This window comes from Sceloporus occidentalis, unplaced genomic scaffold (genome assembly GCF_023333645.1).
Source record: "Sceloporus occidentalis isolate IW3139 unplaced genomic scaffold, rSceOcc1.0.p SCAF_42, whole genome shotgun sequence".
Taxonomy (NCBI): domain Eukaryota; kingdom Metazoa; phylum Chordata; class Lepidosauria; order Squamata; family Phrynosomatidae; genus Sceloporus; species Sceloporus occidentalis.
The window spans coordinates 7,511,006-7,537,560 of NW_028317022.1; the positions used below are offsets into that span (position 1 = coordinate 7,511,006).

Below are 26,555 nucleotides of genomic sequence, written 5' to 3' on the forward strand. Positions count from 1 at the left end.
GTACATAGGGTGGTTCGCTAAACTCTAAGCCATGTGTTTTAAAATGTATTTCTGCAAAAATAAGACTTATTAGCGAATTGTTCTGAATATCTACCTATATTTTCTACAGGCCAGTTGATTCTTATATCTCTCAGTTTAATGATTGAAATGCATACAGCTAAAGACTTTGCATGGAATATTATACTGAACCTCTCTGTGGAATCTACAGAAACAGGCTAATTTGGGAGAAAAAGCAGCACCTTCTCTCCTTTCAAGCTACCTATGTTTCTTACCTTAAAGTGATGAGTTTTGAAACACAACATTACTAAATGTATCTCAACACTGGAATATAATTTTTTTCTCTTCACTTTCTGTACTCTATTCCACCTCACAAAGATGTTTGTCAGTGTATAAATGTATTTGTTTTATTGTGCACCAGTGTATTTATTTTGTAAATGAATGAACAAGACAAAGCTATAAATATCATCAGCGTGTTTTACTGCATAGAAACCGGCACAAAAACACTCTTATGTAATTGGAGGAAAAAAATGAGACTTCTCTCGCATTTAGCTCCTCCTCCAGCTGTCCCTACGGAAACCAGGAAGTATTCGTCAGTCTACTTCTTCATCTGTTTGAAATCGAACCAAGTAGCAGCAACCAATCATATGTATGCTATCTGAATACGTATGTTTACATTCAATTGTCTGCTGCTACTCTCACTGATTTCAATGTGAGCACTATTGAGTACGTGCACAAAGCGTACATATTAATGGTTCTGTCAGCAAGGGGTAAATGGGACAGAAGTCTCACTTTCTAACTCCAATAACTAAAGAATACATGCCCGTTTTGTGCGGAGTAAAATGCATTGGGGTCCATGCAAAATGACAACACGCGTTAAATATAAAAATGCAATTTTGGGAACTAAACTGTTCTTTTTAAAATGTATATATGAACAACCCAGACCTGAGCATTTCTCTATTGTGTACAAGACTATGATAACTTTTAATTGTTGTGTTACGGTCTCAGGGCCTCTTAGCGTTAATAATTTGTATGTGTTTGAATTGTGCATAGGTACTGAAGGCAGTCAGGTGTTTAAATAAGTAGAGGTTATGCTTCCATAATGAGAAGGAAAAACCACAGTGCATATATTAACAAAAAAGTAACCACATCCAATATTCTCATACTAATAAAGTAGTGAAGTAAAAGTTTAGAGCTTTGTCCACTTCCTTCGTATTTATTTATAGCTTTCAGTGAGCCTAGAGTTTCATGGTGTTTATTTGAATGTTATTAATAAAGTGTCAATCCATTGTTGGTTAGTGTTTGTCCCATTGCCTTATCTTTGATGCTTCACATTTAACTCAATGGATAATTAATATTAATTGAGATGATCATTTTCAACTTAATGCATCAGTTCCGCCATTTTTCAAAGCAGGTGGGCTCTACTGGGACCTCTACTACCTCAGAACCTGGTAAAGTACATAGATTTTTAAGATACCAGTACGGCTCGAAATACATTTTGGAAAAAAGATTCTCCAGTTGTGTCTGGGTCACATTGAGATTAATGGAAACTCAATACAGTATAATTTGCAGAAGCTATGAATATGGTAAATGCTCAATTCATGGGCCAGTTAATGCCGTCCATAGAGCGATCTATATTTTTGTGGAACAATTTCTGTAAGTTAGGTCAGGGCTAGAATGAGTCTTATGTAGGGTTGTTTTAGACCATTAAGTATCACATAGCGAAGGCTGCTTCAACTCTCATCCATTGGCTAACCATTCTATGCCATGCCCTTTTAATTTCAACTATGTCCTACCATCACACTGACCGTGTGGCACTACCATCACACTGACCGTGTGGCACTACCATCATACTCTCATCAAAAGTATTCCAGACTTATTTTTAAAAACATTTATTTTCAGGATTACTAATTATTTGTGTATGTATCTAGGTCATTGTGCACACTCGGAGAAAACCTGGTGTCCTTTGGCCTCTCACTCACCTTAACCCCATTGGTGTGTCTGCTCTAGGCCTTAGTGTGCAACCTCCCGCTTGAAACATACTTTAAAATTCTTGGATTACGATGTAGCTCATGGCCATGTGTAGCAAGCCCCCAGCCGCACACCTGAGTGAATGTGCCCCTTCCCACCACCAGTCAATTTTCAAGTGATCTTGAATACAAAGAATCTGTCACAATACATTATATGGGAAGCTGGTGGGACCTGTGTTCCTCAACAAGATTTACCCGTGGTCAGTGAACTCATTGTCACATTTCTCAAAATTGTTTGACTTACAGGATTTACTGTCTGAGAAGGGTTGTAGTCAGGATAAGACTCCATTTCTTTATGTTGTATCAATATAATACAGCGATTGGTCTTTATATAGAAACAAATTTCCTGTTATTGAAATAGTTTCCTGTATATTTATTGTAGCTTCCCAGCAGCACAGTGCATTTCTTACCCCTAAACATCATGCAGAAAGGTACTCATACAGGATCCAGAAAGCCGGGCCATCTGGGAACAAGTCATTGAAACGTTGAAGTTATATTATGTAGCATGACTAAAATAAATGCCCGTATGATCAGTAAAGGAATTAAGTGCACTTATTAATACCAATAAAATCTTCAGAGTTGAAAGAAAGAACATCTGGGATATTTTAGTCCATAAGCCATATTACGCATGGCCAGCTAGATGGTGTAGAGTTTGTTGATGCGGATGTTCCAGTTAGCTAAAGACTTTTCACTGTTCCATGCAAAGCCGAGAAAAGTTATGGGATTTCAGCATCACTTGACACAATTTTTTTTTTAAGCATCACAGGAACAGTAGAAGTGTAAAGTGACCTACTTGCAATTCGCATAAGCAAGGTTTTTGACCTTCATGTCTCCCGACATTTTTAAAGGTTATTTCTGTTAAAGGGAAAATAAAGCGTGTGGGGAAACTACCAACTAATTGAAATGAATCATCATTTAGTTATGATTCATTTTCTCAGCGGTATTATTATCCCCTACAGAAATGTAAACCTTCCATGTAGAAAACAAACACAGCAAACATGCAGATAATCTTTAAATCTAGGGAGATGTTGACATACACATTTCATGTAGTAGTCCCAGGCATGTTGTGCCCGTGCCAATCTGTACAATGGATGTATAACTGAACAAGCACCCTTCTATGAATGTATACCTGATACATACTGCTCCGACTGCTGTGTAATGTTTTAACCGCGTGTTTTTGTTTTTTAACAAATTATTGGTAGGTATTCAGTTATGCAAATGTACAGATTTACATATTTTCTCAAGTCTGTGGTCCAGCTCACACACCGAACAAATTCTGTTACTTAAGTGGTTAACTATACTTTGACCAACATGTACAATAGTGATGATCCTTGGAGAGGGGTTGGGAACCAAAATGCACTCTTCAAATGTAGCTGTTCGCTCGTCTTGAATTGGTCTCTGTGTTGCATGTATTGGATCCATTGTCTTCTTTTCCAGTTTAACGTTCATTTGTCAAAGACCTGCAATAGCTTTGCAAACCAACTACGTCATGAATTCTCCCAGTTTTACAAAATTGTCATTAAGGACATACATTTTCTTACAGCAGAAACGAGAGTAAACAGAAACAGAGCAGGAAATGAGTTTACTGCAGCTGTGTATTTCTCTAGCCGGCTATCCCGTCGACGGATTGGCTGGGATGCAGTTGGATTCAACCTCAAACCTTGCTGCTAGGACAGATTGTACAGGATGAGAATAAGCCTACAAGCCTCCGATTGGAGGATGGGGGAGATGATGTCACCGCAGCGCCACCATATAGCTTGAAGTGACATCCTCTCCCCCGCCTGACCGATCGAGGAGCATGTCACCGCCGCGCTGTCAAGTTGCTGGGTTTTGTCCACGGATACGCAAAGAAAAATGATTAAGGGTTAAAGATTGAAAATGGAAAAGACAGAAGAAGCGGTGGGCAGAGAAGGTAGGGAAACATTTAGAGAGGGTGAGAGTGAATGTGGCCACTGGGCAACAAATTTCATTCCTGAATTAAAAATGCCAGCGAATTTTCAGCTGAAACGAATGGGCAAGGAATGAAAATTGTTGCCCGAAAAAACAAATGGGCCAGAAATGAACTGAAAAATTTGTCGGAATCGTTTTTGGCCCATTTAATGTCTAGTTACATGCATGGAGGCAGCTGTTTGTATGCCAAACCATTTTACTGAAGGAAACGACACAATTTTCTTCACTGATCCTTGTAAAATCATCACATCAGGCGTTGGTACTTCTAAAATTTTAAATCTTCCTCTGGAACAATTATAACCACGCATGTTCATTGGTTACTAATTGTACACTGAAGAAACTGGTTGCTATGACTATTGTACCAGATTTACTATCAACTGATGGCTCGCCAGTCAAACTACTACAGAAATAAATATATCTCCACAACATAATGGAACCAAACAAAATCCAATGCAGTTAACTTATTGAATCTCAAAAAAATAAAAGATGCGGAAAACACACAGGAACTTTTATTGCTCACCTTTCATACAAACAGCACACCTTTAAACTAGTTTCTTTCACAGCTTAGCATGGCTTATGTACATAGTAAACCCAACAAAAAATAACGATGTGGCTCTTACAAAAAGGCTTTATCAGAAGACCACAAACCCAGACAGGCTTTATTTCCTGCAGCATTAAGGAAAGGACTGCTTCGGACATTAACTCCTTTGCCCGAAAAGTAGTGCATTTTTTATTTTTTTACAGAAAAGAAAAATTCACTTGGCTTGAAATTATGAATTAAAAAAAAATGGAAAAAAAAATCTTTAATTTTTCAAGTAATTTTAGACCATATTCGTCAAGCATGTGTCGTTTATTGATGTACACTGTAACGTTCATGAACCTGGCATGGTGGCCATTAATCTTGGTTGCTAAAGCAGCATTCAGGACCCCTAGGTTTGACACTGCTGTCAGATGCGAGAGGTTAAAGATTACAGAATGCCTAGCAAAACACAGTAGAGCTCACGTAAAAGAAATGAGATCGCTCAGTAGCAGAAATGGGCCATTTAAACATTGAAGTACTTGTTTCTTATTTTTTTGAGGGGTTGATATGACCATATGGACGTTGAAGCATTTCAACAGCAGATCCATTTCTATACAGCCGGAAACTGCTGTTAAGATGGAGCCTAGACAGTTATTACTTTAGGCAAGAACACAGCAACCCAGAGTTGCATTTCATCTGCAGATATCTCTAATTTGTGAACTATGTCTATACATTAAAAGTGAAATGTTGAGACACTATTTGATTGTGGAATTTTATTTAATTGTAAGGAATATGATTTAACTACTGCTACTCAAAGGGGTGTGTATTCCAGAGACTTTGTAGGCCAATTTAACATGTAATAATGTATATAGGAATCGTATGACTTTCAAGAAACTATGACATTAACCATGCATTATATGGGCATATTGGGATTGGCCACTTGTAAAGCATAGCAAAGGCAATGACTACAAAATGTTCAACACTCCTACAAACCCAAAGGTTTGAAGCGATTACCTCAGATAGCAATTCAGACCAACAACCTAACTGTACTTAATTGTATGAAAGGTGTGCACAATGGATAAATGTTATCACTGCAAATTGCATTTCTCAGGAAGAAAAGCACACGTAAAAATTTTATCTTAAATTGCGAGGTTCATACATGTGCCAGGCCTTGTCTTCATGTGCAGAAAGAAAGCCTGCAAGAAAGTGCCTTGAGATAGCAACTTATCATATAAGGTTGTCACTGCCATTACCTGAGCTCTACTGGTTTTGAAGCTTCAATAACCTCAACTAGTGTAGTGTCTTCCTTGTCCAAAACCAGACTGATTATATTGATAACCTCCATGCTGAAAGTGTTGCTCAAACTGACCACCCTGGTTATAGGTTTGGGCACCACGACTAGCCCAACCTCCACTTTGTCCTCCTCTTCCACCACGTCCACCACGACCTCCTCTGCCACCTCCACGGTTGCTTCCTCTGTCACTGTGTTGGCTTCCATCTTGATATCTGTTGTCTTGTTGATAGCCACTACCCTGGAATCCACCTCCAGAATATGATGACCCCTGATATCCCCCATACCCTCCACCCTGGTATCCTCCACCACCTTGATAGCCTCCTCCACCTTGATAGCCTCCACTGCCCCCTTGATATCCACCTCCACCACCACCTTGATAACCTCCTCCTCCACCGTGGTAAAAGCCAGTTTGATATCCAGAATCTCGATAGCCACCATCTTGATAGCTACCTCCTGCACTGCTGCCACCATCTGTCCAGCCTCCTTGAACTTTGCTACCTCTGCCTCCTCTGCTTCCCTGGTCATAACTTCCACGTCCGCCACCTCTTCCACTGCTTTGTTCATAGCCTCCACGTCCACTGTGTGTATGTTCATATCCACCTCTTCCCCCACCTCTACCACCACCTTGTGGGGGGCCATCTTGTCTTTTCTGCCATGGAGGCATCTCTGGAGGAGGTGGTTCAATTTCATTAGGTCGTCCTCCTCTGTCAGGTACTCTACCCATCAATACCTGTAACAGATAATTAAACAAAGTTTACAATACTTGTGTATTTCCCACCCCCCCAGGAATCAGTGATGTAGACAGTCGCATTCAGTCTTTTCCCTAAAATGGACACTTGAACTGCCTGGCGTAAGTGAGGCAAGTAGCTGCAGAGAAACCTTTAACACCTTAAGGGCCAGGCTGGTTTTTCTTTCTGTACCCTTTGGGACTGTGGAAAAATCACTCGCATTGGCGGTTGTGTCCTGGGGCAAGTGTTCGGTGTTGCTGAATGCCTCGTTATCGAGGCATTTCAGCGACACCATTGAACTCTTTTAAAAACGGGCGACCCCCACCATACAGTGTATGGCGGATGTTGACGCCCCGGGGAGGGGCCAGACATGGCCCCTGATGCCGATCTCGGTCTTGCTGAATGCCTAGACATCAAGGCATTACAGCAACACCGTTTAAGCGAAGAAAGCAATTGTAGATCACTTTCTAAGCTTGCTTAATTAAATTACGTGCCATGCACGTCATTGGTCGTCACCTGACCGTTTTTGCGTGATGTGTCTGACCCGTCAATGGACGTTAAGGGGTTAACAAACCATTTAAAAATGCAGTCACCTAACCAGTGGTAATAAACTCTTCCACTTACTATTTCCTATACGTATTGGTTAGTAACATAGATACATTAGAAATATGTTTAAAAGGATGTGAGGAGTTCCAGGCATAACAGAAATGCTATCTACTTAAATGCATAGGTACAAACATAGTAAATATTATATATATATATATATACACACATATACATACACACACACACAGTATCTCACAAAAGTGAGTACACCCCTCACATTTTTGTAAAGATTTTATATCTTTTCATGTGACAACACTGAAAAAATGACACTGCTACAATGTAAAGTAGTGAATGTATATATATATTAGCTGAAAAATAAGGATGAGAAACTAGCGAAAATTTTAATATATTTTTATCAGTGTAGTATAGTTAGACATCCTCTTAGGGACCTCTTGAACATGTTATTAATGCCAGTGATGTCACAATGACATCACTTAGCGCACTATTTTATTTTTATTGTATTTGCGATTTTTTTTTTTATTAAAAAAATCACTAACAATCCTTTTTTTTTTGCAGATTCGTTTTTCCCTGCGATCCTTCTGCACCGATCACACTGTGATCTCTATGCAAGTCCCCACAAATCAGTGCCTCATCGGAACGATCGGTTATCCCAGCAGTGTCTAGACAGACCCTGCAGGGCATATCCTGTCCCGATGATTGCGCGATCGGGCATTTAAAAATGTTTGCGCCGGAAGCTGTTACAGGATTTTGGGCAGCAGAAAGCCATTGATGCTGGCTTCTGCTGACAGGGGGGAGTCCAGGCTGTCAAATGCAAGAAAGGCAGGATATGTACCAGTGCGTCCATACGTGTTTCTTTAGATGCTTTTTATCGATGTACCGGTATGTCTATAGGGGAATGAAGGGGTTAAAATAAAGGCGGACTAGTCCGTCTCATTTAAGTGGAAATACAGTGACAAAATTTTAGGGGTTAAAGAGCGTGAGAGAAAACAGGAAATTCTTCACAGTGGTTTTAAAATTAGTATCAACTAATGTAAAACACGTTTACACTTCAAATGCTAATCTCCAGGTATATTGTGGGTTGACGCACTCTGGCCTGTAATTATAAAAGAGGACCTCTTTATCCTCCTGTTTGACGTAATCCAATTCCAAATGGAACACATTGTAAAATATTTCTGTCAAAGATGCAAGAAACAAGTTTGGGGGGGAAAAAAGAATGCTCATGTAATTTTTTTGGTAAAAAACAAAAAACTTTCTCCTTCAAAACAAAAATGCAAAACAAATTAAGGATACTGACAAAGAAGGGTTACTTACCTACTGCTGGTACAAAAAATCCTTGGATATAATATGCAAATGTAGACTATAAATATGAGGAATTTGTCAGTGAATTACATGTTCCAGATATATATATATATATATATATATATATGACATAACAGTACAAAGGCTGAAGGCAGTTAGCAAAAGGATTACCTTGTTTATAGCACAGGCAGTCTTCTCTCTGATTGATCCACTACTAGTCCTCAGAATCTTAGACAAATCATGCCGGGCAGCAAGAAGATGGGCAACAGAGATAGAGCTTTTCTGGGACAATGCAACACGTTTTGGCTGGTAAACTTTACCCAGTTTCTCGGAGTGGTTCTGTTATAAAGTTTTGAAAAAATGAAGAAAAAAACCCATAAAAAAGACCGAATATGACAAACCAGTCATACTGCTTTAAAACAAAGAGAAAAAAAAATAAAAATATATAAAAAACATTTTTACTGTTGAGATTATTTACCTTTGCTTTATCTGACCAACCAAATGATTGTACGGTCACGTCCAAACGCTTGATTAACATTTTTCTTCTCACTTCATACTCATTTGATATGGCTTGGTTGATTGCTTCAATTTTTTCCTGGGTAAAAAGAAAGACTTTCATATACTTTTATCAATTCATTTTATTCATGATCTAAATCAACGGTTCTCAACCTGTGGGTCGCGACCTCTTTCACAGGAGTCGCCTAAGACCATCGGAAAACACATATTTCACAATATATAATTACATAATTTCATGGTTGGGGGTCACCACAACATGAGGAACTGCATTAAAGGGTCGCGGCATTAGGAAGGTTGAGAACCACTGATCTAAATAGATCAGATTTCATTTGCACTATGAATTCATTTTGAAAACGGTTGTAAATTTGTAAAATACAGACGCTCAAGGCTATTTTTTGAATTTTATACTATGACATTAAGCTGGTGGGGAACTCCAGACAACTGTTTAGTTTAGTCAAACCCTTAGTAATACCTTTCAGCTATATTTAGCCCCGCTTCACACAAAACAATTAAACAAATGGCAAAGGTATTATCAGATGCATTAATTGTAGATAAAAACAAAATCAGTTCATCATTCCTAACTTGAATGAAAATAAAGTGGAATAGGCCATTTAAATAATAATAATGAAGTCATCTCAGCTATGCCCTTCAGGGGGCTTCAGTGTCAAAGAACCTGCTTCGGAAGCAAGGAATGTCATGCAGTGAAGTATGGGCCCCGGCAGAGTTCAATCTAGAATCCTGCTGCTTGGGGCATATAATACAGCTATTCGGATCCTGACAAAGTATGCAGGGTTTAAGAAATTGTTTTATTGCCCTCTTTCAGTCCAAAAGTCAGGTATTCTCATTTGCCCTCAACTTCGTAATGGACTGCAAGCAAGCAGATTCACCTTCTCCCTCGGTTCCAGTATGCCCCAACACACGTTCACAAGCACCCTTAGCTGCAGCTGCTTGGTAACCTATGGGGCTTCCCTAAAAACAGCATACAGTTGTTATATACGAGCAACACGAAACGAGCCCAAGGATGATCCAAACACTACTGTCAGTGAGGTTTTAAATGGCATATGCATTTCTGTACTATAGGAACAAAACAAGTTACTCACCCAGTGAGAAGGTCCCAATGTCTTGTTCAGAAGAGGCTTCCCTAAATGGTTAGGTGGCACTTTTGATAAAGTTTCTTTCAACTAGAACGGAATATTAGAAACGTATTTTAACCTATGTATATGAATAACCATACAAATCTCCCTCAGATATGCGTATGACCCATAAACACAATTTAATCTAAAAAAATATTCAAACAGAATACAATTTTTGTAAGAGAAATCCATTTACTTGGTGGATCTGGTAACTGAACCAACCCTCTCAACCTATTTTAAAGAAAGTACTGGTATGACAATATATACACCCATCACTATTTATATCGCCCTTAAACTTGCTTTCTCATTTCAATCAATGTTTTGAACAAATGATTTTTATCACAAAGAAATGTTGAAGCAGACACAGATGGTTTGGTCATGTGCAGTCGGTATATTGCCCTCTCCTTCAGCAGGAAATATTACCGTGTCTTGTTTTAAAAGCAACCTTAAGACAGATGTTTTAGTATACTTACTTTTTTCTCAATTCCACTAAAGAATTGGAACATAGTTATATTGGCAGGAGGTTTGGACATTCCCAGGGCCATGCATATTGCTTTAAGTTCGTTGAACAGCTCACTACCACTGCTTTCTTGTTCCTTCTTTGCAGGAAGATTTACACACAGCATCCTAGCGGCTTCGAGTTCCGAAATGAGATATGCTACAAACACATAAATAGCATTTAGCATAAAGGCTCTTGCCATATGTTATATAGTATATTAAAATTTTTATTATAGTTCAGCATTATGCAATTTAACATATTATGTGTGTATATATGTGCGTATGGTCACTTCTCCATTCTAATACTATCGGATCTCCCTGCCGCTTTTGATACTGTTGATCACCACCTTCTTCTTGACTCACTTGCTACTATAGGCATTCGAGATACAGCTCTCTCCTGGATCTCCCCATGTCTGTCTAACCGTTTCTTCCCTGTCAGCTTCTCTGGTAAGACGTCACCCCCCCCTTCCACTTTCGGTTGGTGTCCCCCAAGGTTCAGTCCTTGGCCCCCTGTTGTTCTCTCTTTATACTTCATCTCTTGGCAAATCAACTCATTTGGTCTCCAGTATCATCTATATGCAGATGATACCCAAATCTACCTGTCTTCTCCTGATCTCTCGTGTCCTGTATTACCAATTGCCTGTCTGCTATTTCTTCATGGATGTCACAACGCTACCAGAAACTTTGTCTTTCTAAAACTGAACTCATTATCTTCCCTCCTTCCATCTCCACTCCACTACCTGAATTCTCTATCACCATTAATAACACTACTATCTCTCCTACTAACCAGGCCCAATGCCTTGGGGTAATCCTTGACTCTAACCTCTCCTTCATCCCTCACATTCAGTCCCTCGGATCCGCCTATTCCTCACCCAAGAATCCACAAAATCTCCGCTTCATTCACTTATTTCCCGTCTTGACTACAGCAACACTCTTCTGGTTGGCATTCCACTGTCTCGACTCTCTCCTGTACAGTCTGTCCTAAATAATGCTGCTAGGCTTATCTTCCTTGCACGCCACTCCTCTTCTGCTTCCCCACTCTGTGAAACCCTCCACTGGCTCTCAATTACCTTTAGAATTAAATTTAAAATCCTGGTACTAACATATAAGGCCCTCTATAACAATGCTCCTCCATACATTTCTGCCCTCAAATACTCCCCTACTCGTTCCTTACATTCTTCCCATGAGCTAAGGCTCTCCTCCTCACTTATCACCTCTTCCTTTTCCTATCTACAAGATTTCACTCGAGCTGCCCCATATCTCTGGAATCTACTTCCACCGAACCTTCAGCAATCACCCTCCCTCCCAACATTCAAGAAACATCTCAAAACTATACCATATTAGCTGCTAGAACCTCCTTGTCATTGATACAACCACCACACTACCTCTCACCCTTTCTCCGTGCCTTATGTGTCACCCTATTCCGTCAAGACTGTAAGCTTGTGAGCAGGGCTCTCTCCACCTAATGTATCAGTTAGACTTAGTCTGTTAATTGTCGTCTTGTCATACCCCTTGAATATATGTATTGTATTAAGCGCCTCGTAGATTGTTGGCACTATATAAATAAAAGATGATAATATTCTGTGACTGGACCACAAACCAAAAACCTACTCCTGTTAAGGAGACTAACTAAACAGTAGCTTCCTCAGTAGCAAATGATGGACTGGCCAGATAAGCCAGTTGCCGGTCTAAAACTTTTAACAATAAATCTGGCACTCTTACCAGGTCTGTCCCCTCTACTTCCACCCAGGATAATAGTGGCTAAAATAAGAGAGTGAGTCTGTTTCCTTCAGCCCCGTATATAAGTCAGGGATTAACGATGCATGGGGTAGCTGTGTTAAATTAATTAGTGTAACCTACTAACGTAAAATCCATCTTTACCACATCACAGAATACATATAAGGGGACAAGATAGTATAGAATGTTCTGTCTTACATCAAGTGAAAATACTTTATATTCACAATCCTAATCTGCACACATTTTTAACATTTTAAAGGATGAACATTACAAAATTACTGGTTTTCAGTTTGTTCTTACACAAACAAAGGGGACTCTTCACTAAACTGATGTCTGAAAGGCAGATTATGATTGCAACACCCGCACTCATCCAAGATTCGGAATATATACTTGTGGGCCGTTTTTTTAACAACTAATTAGAGTATGCTCTGGTCAAGAACCAAAAATATATATAAATATCGCTAGGGCTGAAACAACGAATCGATAAAATCGATAATAATCAATAACGGAAATCGTTGTCGACGATTTCCGTTATCGATTAATCGAGTGATCGATTCGTTGTTGGAGCACTCGGCTCCTTTTACTTACCTCCGCGAGCGTTCCCCGCTTCCGCTACACGCTCTGCACTCTCCGCCTTCTTTTAGTTGTGTGACGGATTGACGCGTTCCGGAGGTAAGTATTCTTTATGTCTGTGCGAATCGCTCTGTGCGAGTGGATCCGTTCGCACACAGCGGTTCGCTCTGTGCGAGTGGATCCGTTCGCACACAGCGGTTCGCTCTGTGCGAGTGGATCCGTTCGCACAGAGCGGTTCGCTCTGTGCGAGTGGCTCCATTCGCACAGAGCGATTCGTGGGGGTGGGGTTTCAGGGAATGCAGGGCAGAGTGGGGGTAGGGGGGCAGGAGACTGGGTGCAGGGCAGAGTGGGGGTGGGGGTGCAGGGCAGAGTGGGAGACTGGGTGCAGGGCAGAGTGGGGGTGTGGATGCAGGGCAGAGTGGGTGCAGGGCAGAGTGGGTGCAGGGTGTGAGTGTGGGGGCAGGGCTGGGTGCAGGGCAGAGTTGGAGACTGGCTGCAGGGGCACAGTGCAAAGTGCTGGGTGCAAAGTGCCAGGGCTGGGTGCAAAGTGCAAAGTGCCAGGGCTGGGTGCAAAGTGCCAGGGCTGGGTGCAAAGTGCCAGGGCTGGGTGCAAAGTGCCAGGGCTGGGTGCAAAGTGCCAGGGCTGGGTGCAAAGTGCTGGGTGCAAAGTGCTGAGTGCAAAGTGCTGGGTGCAAAGTGCTGAGTGCTGGGTGCAAAGTGCTGAGTGCTGGGTGCAAAGTGCCGGGGGCAAAGTGCTGGGTGCAAAGTGCCGGGTGCAAAGTGCTGAGTGCTGGGTGCAAAGTGCTGAGTGCTGGGTGCAAAGTGCTGAGTGCTGGGTGCAAAGTGCCAGGGCTGGGGCAAAGTTTCTTGAACAGTAATAGTCCACCTCTTTTCAGAATGTTTGGGGTTATTTTGTTTCATAAATATTGTGTTTGGGTTTTTGTACTTTGAAAATATTTTTATTACATCATAACAAAATAAGAATGTTAATGTAAATTTTAAGTTGTTTTTTAACATCCAGTTCATTAAATTTTAAATAAACAAAAAAATTGCATATTGTTTTTTTTTTATCCGATTAATCGATTAATCGAAAAGATAATCGGCCAACTAATCGATTATTAAAATAATCGTTAGTTGCAGCCCTAAATATCGCCTAATCTTGCTACCTCGTGATCCATGCAAAATGAAAACGTAAAAATAAGCAATGAATCATGTTTTTTTCCATAAATGTATATACAAGGCTGGTACAGATGATGTCAATTCTTATGTTCCAATTCAAAGTGAGCTTCATTACGGTATTGCACAGCACGTGTTAAATCACATCAACAAGAATGCATGTATGTAACATACTTAGAAGGAGCAAGCAGTTCTTTTTCTCGAGAAGGCGTTTGGTAACGTCCCCTGATGTCAGAGACAAATACGGGCAGTTCATTTCTGTCAGCATGCCGCTCATCTCTAGCTGGAACCCTTCTGCTTCGTTAGGGCCTGCGAAGGGAAAACAAACATTGATCTCAATTCTAGCGACCATTCCTGTATTTTTCAGCATGTATGCATATTGCGTAAAGAACGTACTGTTGGTGGCTTCTACATTCTCCTCCAGTTTGCAGAACAGTTTGAGCTCTGATACCAACCAAGCGCAGAGTTTGGTATATTCGGGAGAAAGTGCACCTTGGCTAGCGGCCTGGATCAAGGCTCCATCGTCCATAAGGGGACCTTTGTAACTGAGGAGAGAGAAGATATGTTAGTGATTCAGGGGGTTCTGTGACGGGAGGTTGAGAAATAAAGAATGTGAAAACCGAAGGCTGAAGTACCCCAAATGCCAAGTTATTCTGCTCACCTCTTTAACTGGCACCTTCAAATCATGTTGTCCCTCTGATAACACCAAAATGTATGTTTTTTTGCTGAACTGGAGCTTACCACTACTGGAAATCATGCAGCTATAATGGTAACAACCCCAAATAAAAAATGTATCTGGTAATCATCACCTGTCACCTGGTCTAACTACTACCTTCCATCCCTGCATACAAGACTTTTGAAGGACTAGCCATATCCCATGAGGTCTTCTTTACGCTACTATTAAGATCCACTGGCTTTTCCAGGTTACCCCTCTCCTACCGCTGTCACAAATTCTGCTGTCATGTGTCTCCTGCCATAACTACTTTTGTACATATATATATATACGTATATATATATACGTATATATATATATATATATTAACACGGTATAACCTACTGTGTTCCTATACCTGTTAAAATTAATTATGTGTTTTACCTGCTGTAATTAACTGGTATCCCATTCAGAATATTTTTACATAAAGAGAACACAAACACTACAAACAAACTCATTTCAAACACTTTGTTACATAGCAAAGACTAAATGACATAAGACAATCAACTTGCACATTCCCAAGACAGACTGCAGATAAATCCACATCTCTAGTGATATCCCATACCCCAGGTCCTCCAACGACTCCAAAATGTCATTCTCCATCATGTCACAGTCCATGACGTCAGAAATCAGCAGTATGTGCAAACTGCAGGATCTAGTTATCACACCTGAGGCTTAACGTGCGCTATCAACTAACAGGCTGGGAGGGGAGGAGAACAGAGCTTGGGGTAACGCCAATGGTACCCAGGTACAGCCAGTAAGTGTGTCTCTCTCTCCCCTCCCTCAGCAACTGACAGCAGCGACAGTCTGCCGGGCTGGCAAGCGAAAGGACCCCAACTCCCCTTTTCCTGTCTTTAGAACGCCACGGGGCTGTCTATTAATTTGCCTGATCAAAAATAATCGTTGCGTTCAAGTACAGTCCCTGTCACTGCTGCTTATACCACAGTCAAATGATCAACACATTCTTTATGTTTGCTTCTATTACACGTATTTTACAATGTTGTAGAAAAAAATAAGAAAACATTACAATCATTGTTAGGCATATTTTAGAACAGTCCGGTGTTGGTGAGGACGTCTTTCCTCCGTGGAACACGTGGAGGGGAAATGAGCATGCGTCACGTTAGTGCCGAATTAACAGATGTTAACGTGCAGTGACTCGTTTGCTTAGTGGGTGTTGTTGGATGTCTGCAATGGATGCTTAACAGTATAAGTAACTGTTATTTATACAACATAACTATCGGATACGTTCTTGTTATTGTTACAGAGAACGGTCCTTGTTATTGCCCCTGAGTTACGTATGTGACCTTTTATGGGCAGGTAAGCATACCTCCCAAATGCCCTTATTTAGGATAGACATTCCCTCTCTGGGGCCTTTTCTGCATGGGAGATAAGGCTGTCATTTGACGGCCTGGACTCCCCCCTGGCAGAAGAAGCCAGCATCGCCGGCTTTCTGCTGCCCCATCTCCTGTAACAGCTTCCAGCGCGAAGCGGGAAAACTGTTACAGTTGGAAATCCACAATTGGGCTTTCCCTTCCGGGTAGTGTCAGTAGTGAGGACAGGGTATCCCCTGAAGGGTCTCTAGACCCTGCTGGGCTAACCGATCATTCCGATGAGGGACCTGTAACAGTTTCCGGCATGAATGCCTGTAAACTGTTACAGATCTATGCCCAATCGGGCGTTCCCTCCGGTCTTTTGTTAACCTTCAGGGACTGCCCCACATCTGAGGCAGTCCCCCAGTGCCACGCATCCGGCAGTAACGTCACACGTTTGACCGTTACTGCAGATGCTGGAGGAGAGAGACACAGAAGCAGTATATATAATTAAAAAAAAATCGACACATAACCCCCCCAATTACGTATTTTACCCCAATTAACCCTTCCCGCCCCACGATCTTCTGAAATAAAAAAAATTAGGTTTAGTTTGGTGGGTGGTTAGAGGGAATTGGGGAGGTAGGCTAGTGTCTAATGGAGCCCCGTGTCTTTAGCCCTGAGGAGGTTTACGTCTTCCTCACTCTGATGACGAAGTCACTCTGACAGCGTCAGACGACAAAGCCACTCTGGCTGCGTCAGACGACAAAGCCACTCTGACTGCATCAGATATTGACCCAATATCTGATTAGTCTAGCTCTGCATCAGGTAATGTGTCAATATCTGACGAGTCAGAGGAAGATGATGATGGCCAGGTTCCACCTGCTAAAGCCAGGCGTGGAGAGGCTTTTACTGGGACTCCTGGCATCAGATGTTGAATTGATGCTTGTAAGTTTTTTCAATCTAATGTTTGCTCCTGAGTTTTTTGAGCTGCTAGCAACTCAAACAAACATCTTTGCAGCCCAGTGTCAGGCTGGGCATTGTGAAAAAGCTCACTATTCAGTCATTGGAGCACAGATCCCATATTATCCACCCCTGCTTTTCCCAAAAAAATGCCCCGGAACAGGGACTTTGAGCTCCTAAAATGCTTACATTTTAGTGACAATTCCCAATGCCCCCCCCTAGAGAGCACCCCCAATTTGATCGTTTATATAAATTGAGGCCCATTATTAATTTTTTTCCAGTAAATTCCCTGAAATTTATACCTCCGATAAAAATGTTGCTATAGATGAGTCCCTGGTCCTATTCAAGGGTAGACTGAACTTCAAACAGTATATCCCGTCCAAGCGCTCAAAGCACGGTGTAAAGTTATATAAACTTTGCGGGACTACCAGTCCTCTTTGCAGTCAGGAGCTGTTGGCCCTCTCCACTGTTGTGGAGCTGTTGTGTATATCCTCTCCACTATACACAACACGAAGGTGGTACCTGTCCGTGTACGTGGGGAAGGTGATACACAGGTGCTCAAGGCTCAGTGCATCACCGATTACAACAGTAACATGGGAGGTGTAGATCTTTCTGACCAGTGTCTGCAGCCGTACCTGATGCTGTGTAAGACCAAGACCTGGTACAAAAAGGTGGCCATTTACCTCACCCAGGTTGCCATGTACAAAAAATGTGCTACTGGAGAGATCTATACCTTCCCAGAGTTCCAGGTAAAAATCCTGAGGGGTATCCTCTTTGAGGAGTCAATCCCTAACGTGCAGGATGAGAATGTCCTGCTTCTTACCTGCAAGCATTTTCCTTGTACAATCCCCCTCACTGGTGCCAAACAGAAGCCTTAGAAAAGATGCAGAGTCTGTTACAAAAAGGGTATTAGGAAGAACTTCAGGTACCAATGCCCTTCCTGCCCCTCTTTGCCAGGACTCTGCATTGATGAGTGCTTCATGATCTACCACACCAAGGTAGATTATTATATTTATTTTCTTTATATTTCTTTATTTTGTGTTAGGGTGAGCCACGAGGGGATAAGGGGGGTATTTTCAATTGGCACAATTCCATATGTTTTTGCCCTGCAAATTCCAAAAAAACATAAATAACTATATGCATAAAAAACCTACGCGTGTGGGGTATTTCCATAATCAAGGGAAGCGGCTGAACACAGATGTGTTGGCGAAAAAAGCGCATGAAATTATTGCTACGGCTGACTTTGGCAGTGATTGATGGCCAAATGGCTACATGGAAAATGTCCAAATGCTCCTGGTGAAATACTCTGGTATACTGCTTTCCAAAAATGTATACTTTTATGGAAACATGTTCTCCTGTGGGACTGCTAAGCTGCTTCATAGATAGCATTGGCTTAGCACACACTGTGATCCAGTATGCCGGCACGTTAAAACTTATGCCCTGTAAAGTCCAGAAAACCACTAGGCATGTGGGGTATTTCCATAAGCAGGAGGCTGGATTTCTCTGCCGTAACACATACCCTGTACAAAAAATCCTAAGAATACCACCAAATACTAAGAAGCGTTGGTGAAACTAACTAATTTCTAAGTCTCCAGAAACTAAGGGGAGACTTTATGAACCAGGGCTACAATGCCAGGATAATTGACAACCAGATACAGAAGGCCACCAACATTCCCAGAAAAAAATTACTAAAGTACAAAGAACATCATACTGGAACCCGTGTGCCCCTGGTTGTCACTTACCACCCCCAGGTAGAAGCTGTACGCAAAATATCTAAAGAACTTCACGCAACACTACACACGGATGACAGACTCAGGGAAATTTTTCCACAGCCTCCCCTACTCTCCTTCAGACAGCCCCCCAATCTTTAACAACTATTAACCAGGAGTGCCCTGAACAAGTCCACAAAAAATGGCACTTTCCCCTGCCTACAAGGAAGGTGTAAAACATGCGCACACATCCACACTGTGGACATGGTGCCTATACCAAATTCTAATACACTCCATAAGATCAATGGTGCCTTCTCCTGCAAATCTTCTAATGTGGTTTACCTTATTATGTGTGCAAAGTGTCCAACAGCCCTCTACGTGGGTGAAACAGGCCAGCCATTGCATAAAAGGTTTAATTTGCACAGATTTAACATCAACAACAAGAGAGCAGAGACACCAGTGGGAGAACATTTTTGCCAAAATGGACATAGCATCAGTGACATCAGACTGGCTGTATTAATGGGACTGTTCAAAACTCAGAGGGAGAGAAAAATATGGGAGGTTAAATTAATACTTAAATTTAACTCTTTAAATACTGGCCTCAACCGGGATAGGGAATTTGTATCCCATTATCACTTTGTAGATAACAAACCAGACATGCACACAACCTGACCCCATTAGAGTTGTGAATACCTCCTGACACCTCCTTTATGACTCCAATCCACCTCTGATTTTAACACTATTGACTGATCAAAGAACCTTGTCCTGGACATTTTGATGTTATCTGCTTCCCAATTGTAACCATACTGTTTGATACTTAAAGAGAGGTTTTTCACATTATTGTATAACATGCCTGATGAAGGGACCTGAGAGGTCTTGAAAGCTTGCAATCTATATTTACTCAGTTAGCCAATAAAGGTATCATTCAAACTCCACTTGTCTCCTGTAATTCTATGGCTAACACGGTACCAACTCTCATCTTTTAATTGTCATACGCATTCACACAATTCATCCACACATTTATTCATTCATTCTCATACGCATTCACACTACCCCCTCTCCCCATCTTATCTGCCCCTTCTCATTATGTTCCCCTTTTAACTATGTACCCCCTTCCCCACTTCTCAATATGTACCCCCTCTCACTATCTATCCCCATTTCTCACTATCTAACCCCTATCTGCCCCTTCTCACTGCACCCCCCTCCCTCACCCTACTTACCTTGTTGCCGGAGCAAGCAGCAACTGCGACCGGGCCAGCGGCAGGGCCGGATTGACTTAGGGACTGATGGAGCTGCAGCTCCAGGCCCCTACCTTAAAATAGGCCCAGTCAGGACCGGACTGACTGGGCCTATGCGGCCTCTACGGCCGCATTAACGTAGGGACCCTTAAGCCCGCCGCAACTGCGACCGGGTCCGCCACTCTAACGGGCCGGGAAGCCCCCACCAGGGCTTAAATTAAAACATCGGGTTTTTTTTTTTAACTTTATTTAACATCCTCCATGTTAAATAAAGTTAACAAAAACTTTATTTAACATGGAGGATGTTAAATAAAGTAACAACAAAAAACCCGATGTTTTAATTTAAGCCCTGTGCGGCCGCAGACCCCTAAGGCCGGCCCTGGTGGGGGCTTCCCGGCCTGTTAGAGTGGCGGACCCTGTCGCAGTTGCGGCGGACTTAAGGGGCAGGTGCCCCTTATGCCCTGCATTATTGCGGCCGTAGAGGCCGCATAGGCCCAGTCATGCCCCGTGTGCCCGATGGCCAGTCCGGGCCTGGTGTAAAAGCATGCATATTGGCCATTTCACACATACATTACTTGATGAATATAGGTAGTAACTACCGCAACACACACCCCTTGTACTTCACTGACACTTGGTGGAGCAGGGCACGCAAATGTTATTATACATATTCTAATCTTTTTGGTCTATGGAGGTTGGGCTCTTTCTAAGCGAGTTCACTTTGTCAATCCAGGGTGCACTTTTTTGTGATGTCCCCTTTGCAAGTGCATGGAGGCTCCAGCGCGGGTTCTGCGGGTGCTGCACGTGGGGGCTTATCCAGATGCCCGCGCACATGCACAGAAAGTGCTCCCGTTTATTTCATTCTCAGTGCTCTCTTGCCGCTGATTGGCTGTACAGAGTACTTTAAAATGCATTCTTCTTTAGTGAAGCCGTCAGACAGTAAGTTCGATATTTCTAGATAATAAACTATTTGTGCGGAGATCTACTCTTTTAAATGTATTGGAGTTACAAATGCTTTACATGAAATAAGTAGCAGAAACCTGGAAACAAATTACTAGACATGTTTAGATGGATTGTCCTTATGTAAATTGAAAGATTTTGTGAACCTATTTATTATAGATTATAAACCTTTTGAAAGAGTCAAAAAACAGCTTGTAATGGGAGGCATCTGTAGACAAACGAACAGTACATTGCATAGAAAATTACTGAATTAATGAACCCTTTGTATCCTTTTGCCCCATCTATCTCAAGTACATGGCTGAACGGGGGGCTTTATTTTTTCAAGTATATGCTTTTTTTTAAAAAAAAGCATTCCCTGATGTATGACCACATCCCAATTCACAGGGTCCCAAAAAAGTATCCTGAAGGGGGGCATTTGGGATGTATACTTTCCTATCATGAAGGATCAAAGTGTGACTTTAGGACAAAAAGTGTTGTTTCTACAGCAATTGATACAACGCTTCAATCGGCCACTAGGTGGCACTGTTTACCAGCTCTGTTTAATTTGATTGCCATTTTCCCAATACACATCTTATTTGTTGATAGAGTAATATTTGTTCTTGAAACTTGACATTTCTAAAATGTGAATATGTTGTCCTGTGTTGTTGAAATTGCATAAACATGCATTGAATAGGGAAGTAGGGTATTGATTTTACTGCCTGGAATCTCAGAGCTGTCTGGGAGATGATGGCAGAAACAAATATGCAGTAAGCTTTTATCCCAACCGTTAGAAGGCAGCAAGAAAATTCTGGAACACAATCACAAAACTTGGTTACTCATAGAACTATTGAATAGTGTTATCCAGTTTAAGGACAGCGGTAATATATTGGAAAAAGATGAAAGTACATTTTTTAGGGGCTAGATCCAAGTTAAATGTATTATTTTTGGGGGGTCTAATCACTAGGAAATCAGGGAACTCTGTTGAGTTAAAAAATCCACTAAAGTTGCATGGCATGCTAACACTCACAAAACCACTTGCATATTCACTAAAATGTGTGCTGGGAAGACAGGACATTTTCAACAACTTTTGCATTTTTTTCATTTAACCGTGATTCCCAGGAAAAGTTTTTTACTCTACCCCTAAAAAACTGTTAATTGTTTTTTTCTGCAAAGGTTAAGCTTTTCATCGGTAGCTAACTTTTATGGGACAAGATTTGAAGCCTTAACTACATAATTTTTTTTTTAATTACAAATTCTATTTCATCTTATAAAATTGCCAAATGCAGGTGTGTACAAAAACTACAGCACCCCTTGAGTATATTTTTATTGAATGGGAGTAGAATAAAGTGTATTTTTATAAAAATATAAGAAAACTCATTTATGATTTTGTTTTATTAAAAAAGGTAGAAGTGATACATTCAATTGTAAAACTGGTATAAATTGTCAAAAATAAAGTTTATATTTCCTGAAAGCTCAATGAAACAAGCACACGTTTATCTTTTTATTAACCCTGTAAGTCACAAACAACTTTGAAATAAATGGTTTTCAGCTCGCTTTTTATTTTCTGTTATACAACAAATACAGCGTCAGGAAATATGATTATGTCATTTTCAAATGTTAGCTGAATTAAAAAAAAATACTCCCGAATAACACAATGCCACAAGTGGGTTTCATTACATAATCTGCAGTCACGACATGCCCACTTACTTTCCAAGGCCAACAGCAACCACAAATTAAACGGGAACACAGAATTTTTTGCTTTTTTTCTCTACCTATTCACATTTCAGGCACATTTTGGGATGGATTTTGCATGCTGGGGTACCTGGAACAAGAAAATAAATCTCCCACTTCTCCTGAGCACATAGATACCACATATATCTTGTATACCAGTGTAAAAATGGTCACATGAGACTCAGATGGCAGATGGGGTTAAAACACCAAAGTAACCAGAAACTATATATATATATATATATATATATATATATATTCCCTGAAAAATCAACTAACTTTTCTAAATAGACTCCTGTAGCTACAAATCCAACAGGAAAACAAGCATTTGAGTTTCTTTCCTTTTTCCCTTGCACACATGGCATGGTTTTTGTTGACGTTCTTTCCTTGGTCCTGCTAGAAATTGTTTTGTTTATTTTTCTTGATGTCTGTACTTCACTGGGTTATGGAGGCAATTTCTATTAATTTTTTTGGGGGGTGTCAAAATTAGCACTCGCATAATTGATGAAACAGCTTAGTGATTATATCTAGGGGTTAGGTTGTAGTTAGAGGATAGTGTAAGGGTTAGCACTGGGGTGATGTTAGTGGATAGTGATAGTGTTAGGTACGATTAGATGTTAAGGTTTCTATCTTTGAAAGATTAGATCAATCAGTGACATAAAGAGACACTAATCAGTCGTCAAACAGTCATCATCTTAGGTTAAAAAACTGTTAAACCCATATTTATTTTTTATTTATAATTCAAGTGGCTGTCATAGTGATCGGATCATTATCATCACACTCTTGTTTGATTCTGCACCGCTTTTAACTGTTGCAGAGCTAACTGAAAAGTGCTGTTACATATGTCCTACATAGTTGGCGGTGAAGGCCCACTTTGACAGCTACGTAGGACATATGTATCTTGTACTCTAGGGGGTTAAGTGGAAACTGAAATGAAAAAAGTCCTTACCCGAAACTTTCAATATATGCTACCCCCGGGCAGTGGTGGAATTAAATTTTTTTACTAACCACTTTTCGTACTAAACGTACGAGATTTCGTACTAAACTAGGGCTGCAACACCTAATTGATAAAATCGATAATAATCGATAATGAAAATCGTTGCCAACGAATTTCATTATCGATTAGTTGAATCGATTTTTATCAACAAACGCTCTGAAAAATACCCCTCATTATATAATCTGTTTCAGTGACTCACAGCAGCAGTTCCTACTTACCAGTCCCTCCCTGTAATCACTGTGACAACTGGCCCCACCCCTTCCTTCTCCCAGAACCACATGGCTGTGACACTCATCTAAATGTAAGTATAAAATGAATATCTGGGCTGCTGAAAGTTAGGGAAGGGGGGGTTAATTTAGGGGCAGTTATAGTTAATGGGGTGTTTAGGGTTAATTTAGCAGATGTTAGGGTTAATTTGGGGGCAGCTGTGGTTAATGGGGTGTTTAGGGTTAATTTAGGGGCAGCTGTGGTTAATGGGGTGTTTAGGGTTAATTTAGGGGCAGTTGTGGTTAATGGGATGTTTAGGGTTAATTTGGGAAGTTGTGGTTAATGGTGTGTTTAGGGTTAATTTAGGGGATGCTGTGGTTGATGGGGTCTTTAGGGTTAATTTAGGGGATACTATGGTTAATGGGGTGTTTAGGGTTAATTTGGGGCAGTTGTGGTTAATGGGGTGTTTAGGGTTAATTTGTGGAAGTTGTGGTTAATGGTGTGTTTAGGGTTAATTTGGGGCAGTTGTGGTTAATGGTGTGTTTAGGGTTAATTTAGGGGTAGTTTTGGTTGATGGGGTCTTTAGGGTTAATTTAGGGGATGCTGTGGTTGATTGGGTCTTTAGGGTTAATTTAGGGGATGCTGTGATTGATGGGGTCTTTAGGGTTAATTTAGGGGATGCTGTGGTTAATGGGGTATTTAGGGTTAATTTAGGGGCAGGTATGGTTAATGGGGTGTTTAGGGTTAATTTAGGGGCAGTTGTGGTTAATGGGGTGTTTAGGGTTAATTTAGGGATAGTTATGGTTAATTTAATGCTGAGGACTGAGGGTTAATTTAATAAGGTTAACTTAAGGTGCAGTTAGAGGTAAAGGGGGGAAAATCAAGGGGAATCTAAATCCTGGGGGCAGTGAAGATTAACCCAGTACTTATTTATAAAAGTATTGTGTCAGTGTGATGCGAACGGGTCTGTGACTCAATGAGGGGACTATGAGATATCTGGTGGGTATAAGGCATATCTGGGGAGGACGGAGTGACATATCTGGGGGTATATGGCATATAGGGTTGTGACAGAACCCTCCAAGACTGGGGCCCCTGGAGAGGCCTGAGAGCCAGCCTCATCCCTATCGACTATGGGCTCAGGCCTTGTAGAGACTTCTGTGTGTGGATACAGGGGTTCAGTTTCTGCTGATGTTCCCCATGTTTTAGCACTCAGTGTCTCAAAACTGGACATCCTGTGGTAGGAAGAAGGCTGATTTAGCATTGTTAATTGTATAGGTGTGAAGTGTTTCCCCTGTTATTGTGTGAGTTAGCCCTTGTCTTAAGACCCCCTGTAGGTATGACTAGGTGTCACTGCTGCATACCTAATTATCAATTACACAACAGGTAGCTGTTAATCCTGTGAGCTCCTGTTATCCCTGTGTCCTGGCCATTGTCTGTCTCAAGCCGATTATATGTCTATCATCATTCCACGTCTCTGTCCCCAATTAATGTAATTATTTATGTCTCATGTCATCCTCTCCTTTCCCCGGATATTGTGTTGCAGGATTTGATCTAATTACTTCCTTCCTGACATGGTACTTAGATCATGTGATATTTGTCTTGCCCCTTTTCTTACTTGTGTATATATAGCTCTGTCTTTGGTTTTAATAAAGGAGTCCTGTTTTCACCTCAACATGAGTGTTGCCTGATGTTTGGCGTGGGCTTTAGCCACGCTGTGTAGCTAAGCTTCGGATAGCCGCGGTGCCAATGCAGCTCCGGTGCAGCGATGTCCCCCCTTCTATCTACAATGCTGGTTCTGCCTGGTGCTGAAGGGGTTACTTGTTGGTGTCCTGGCAGGAGGAAGCAACGTTTGGCGGGAGTACCTAGTCGGGGTACAGGTCGGTCCCGTCACAAGGGTATATAAGGCACATGTGGGGAGGGCAGTGTGGCATGTCTGGGGAGGATGGAGTGGTGTATCAGGGTGTATAAGGGATATCTGGGGCCACAGTGGCATATCTGGGGGTAGAATTGAGTGGCATATGTGGGGAGGGCAGCGTGGCATGTCTGGGAGGCAGTGTGGCATGTCTGGGGAGGATGGAGTGGTGTATCAGGGGGTATAAGGCATATGTGGGGGTAGAGTGGAGTGGCATGTGTGGGGGTAGAGTGGAGTGGCATGTCTGGGAGGCAGCGTGGCATGTCTGGTAGGCAGCGTGGCAAGCTCAAATGGGGGGGCTGGACAAGAAATGCATTTTATCAACGTTTTTTTTTATTCTGCTGTTTGTATTTAACATCATTTGTTTATTCAATTATTTTAAATAAATGAAAAATTGACATTAATTTTTTATATCCGATTAATCGAAAAAATAATCGGCCAACTAATCGATTATGAAAATAATCGTTAGTTGCAGCCCTATACTAAACAATAAAAACCTCACACACACACTCAGGCAGTCTCTCTCTCACACACACTCAGGCAGTCTCTCTCTCACACACACACTTAGACTCAGGCAGTCTCTCTCTCTCTCTCACACACAGACTCAGGCAATCTCACACACACAGAGACTCAGGCAGTCTCTCGTACACTCACACAGGCAGTCTCTCTCTCACATACACACAGACTCAGGCAGTCTCACACACGCACAAAGACTCGGGCAGTCTCTCACACACGCACACAGACTCAGGCAGTCTCTCATACATGCACACAGACTCAGACAGTCTCTCTCTCACACACGCACACGGAGACTCAGGCAGTCTCTCACAC

At 41.4% G+C, this 26,555-nt stretch overlaps 1 protein-coding gene across 3 annotated transcripts; it reads right to left on the reverse strand.

Moving 5' to 3' along the window:
- Positions 1-5,783: 5,783 nt before the first annotated feature.
- LOC149289954 (protein FAM98A-like) lies at positions 5,784-15,348 on the reverse strand. 3 transcript variants are annotated; one of them, XM_089490117.1, is made up of 9 exons: positions 15,296-15,348; positions 14,415-14,563; positions 14,193-14,327; positions 10,508-10,692; positions 10,002-10,082; positions 8,864-8,980; positions 8,557-8,724; positions 6,185-6,521; positions 5,784-6,112 (listed from the first exon to the last, which is right to left on the reverse strand). In XM_089490117.1, the coding sequence occupies exons 1-9, from the start codon at positions 15,346-15,348 to the stop codon at positions 5,784-5,786; spliced, it is 1,554 nt and encodes a 517-aa protein (XP_089346243.1). The 3 variants fall into 3 exon arrangements, with proteins under 3 accessions (XP_089346243.1, XP_089346245.1, XP_089346244.1); XM_089490119.1 differs by having other exon boundaries at positions 5,784-6,091; positions 6,173-6,521; XM_089490118.1 differs by having other exon boundaries at positions 5,784-6,100; positions 6,173-6,521.
- Between the last annotated feature and the right edge of the window lie 11,207 nt (positions 15,349-26,555).

Excerpts from the sequence above, each read along its gene's own strand:
- LOC149289954 (XM_089490117.1), bottom strand. The coding sequence starts at position 15,348 with ATGGACTGTGACATGATGGAGAATGACATTTTGGAGTCGTTGGAGGAC. Across the intron at positions 14,328-14,414 it reads GAATGTAGAAGCCACCAACA|GCCCTAACGAAGCAGAAGGG; the intron begins GTACGTTCTTTA and ends TTCCCTTCGCAG. Across the intron at positions 6,522-8,556 it reads CTGCCTGTGCTATAAACAAG|GTATTGATGGGTAGAGTACC; the intron begins GTAATCCTTTTG and ends TATCTGTTACAG.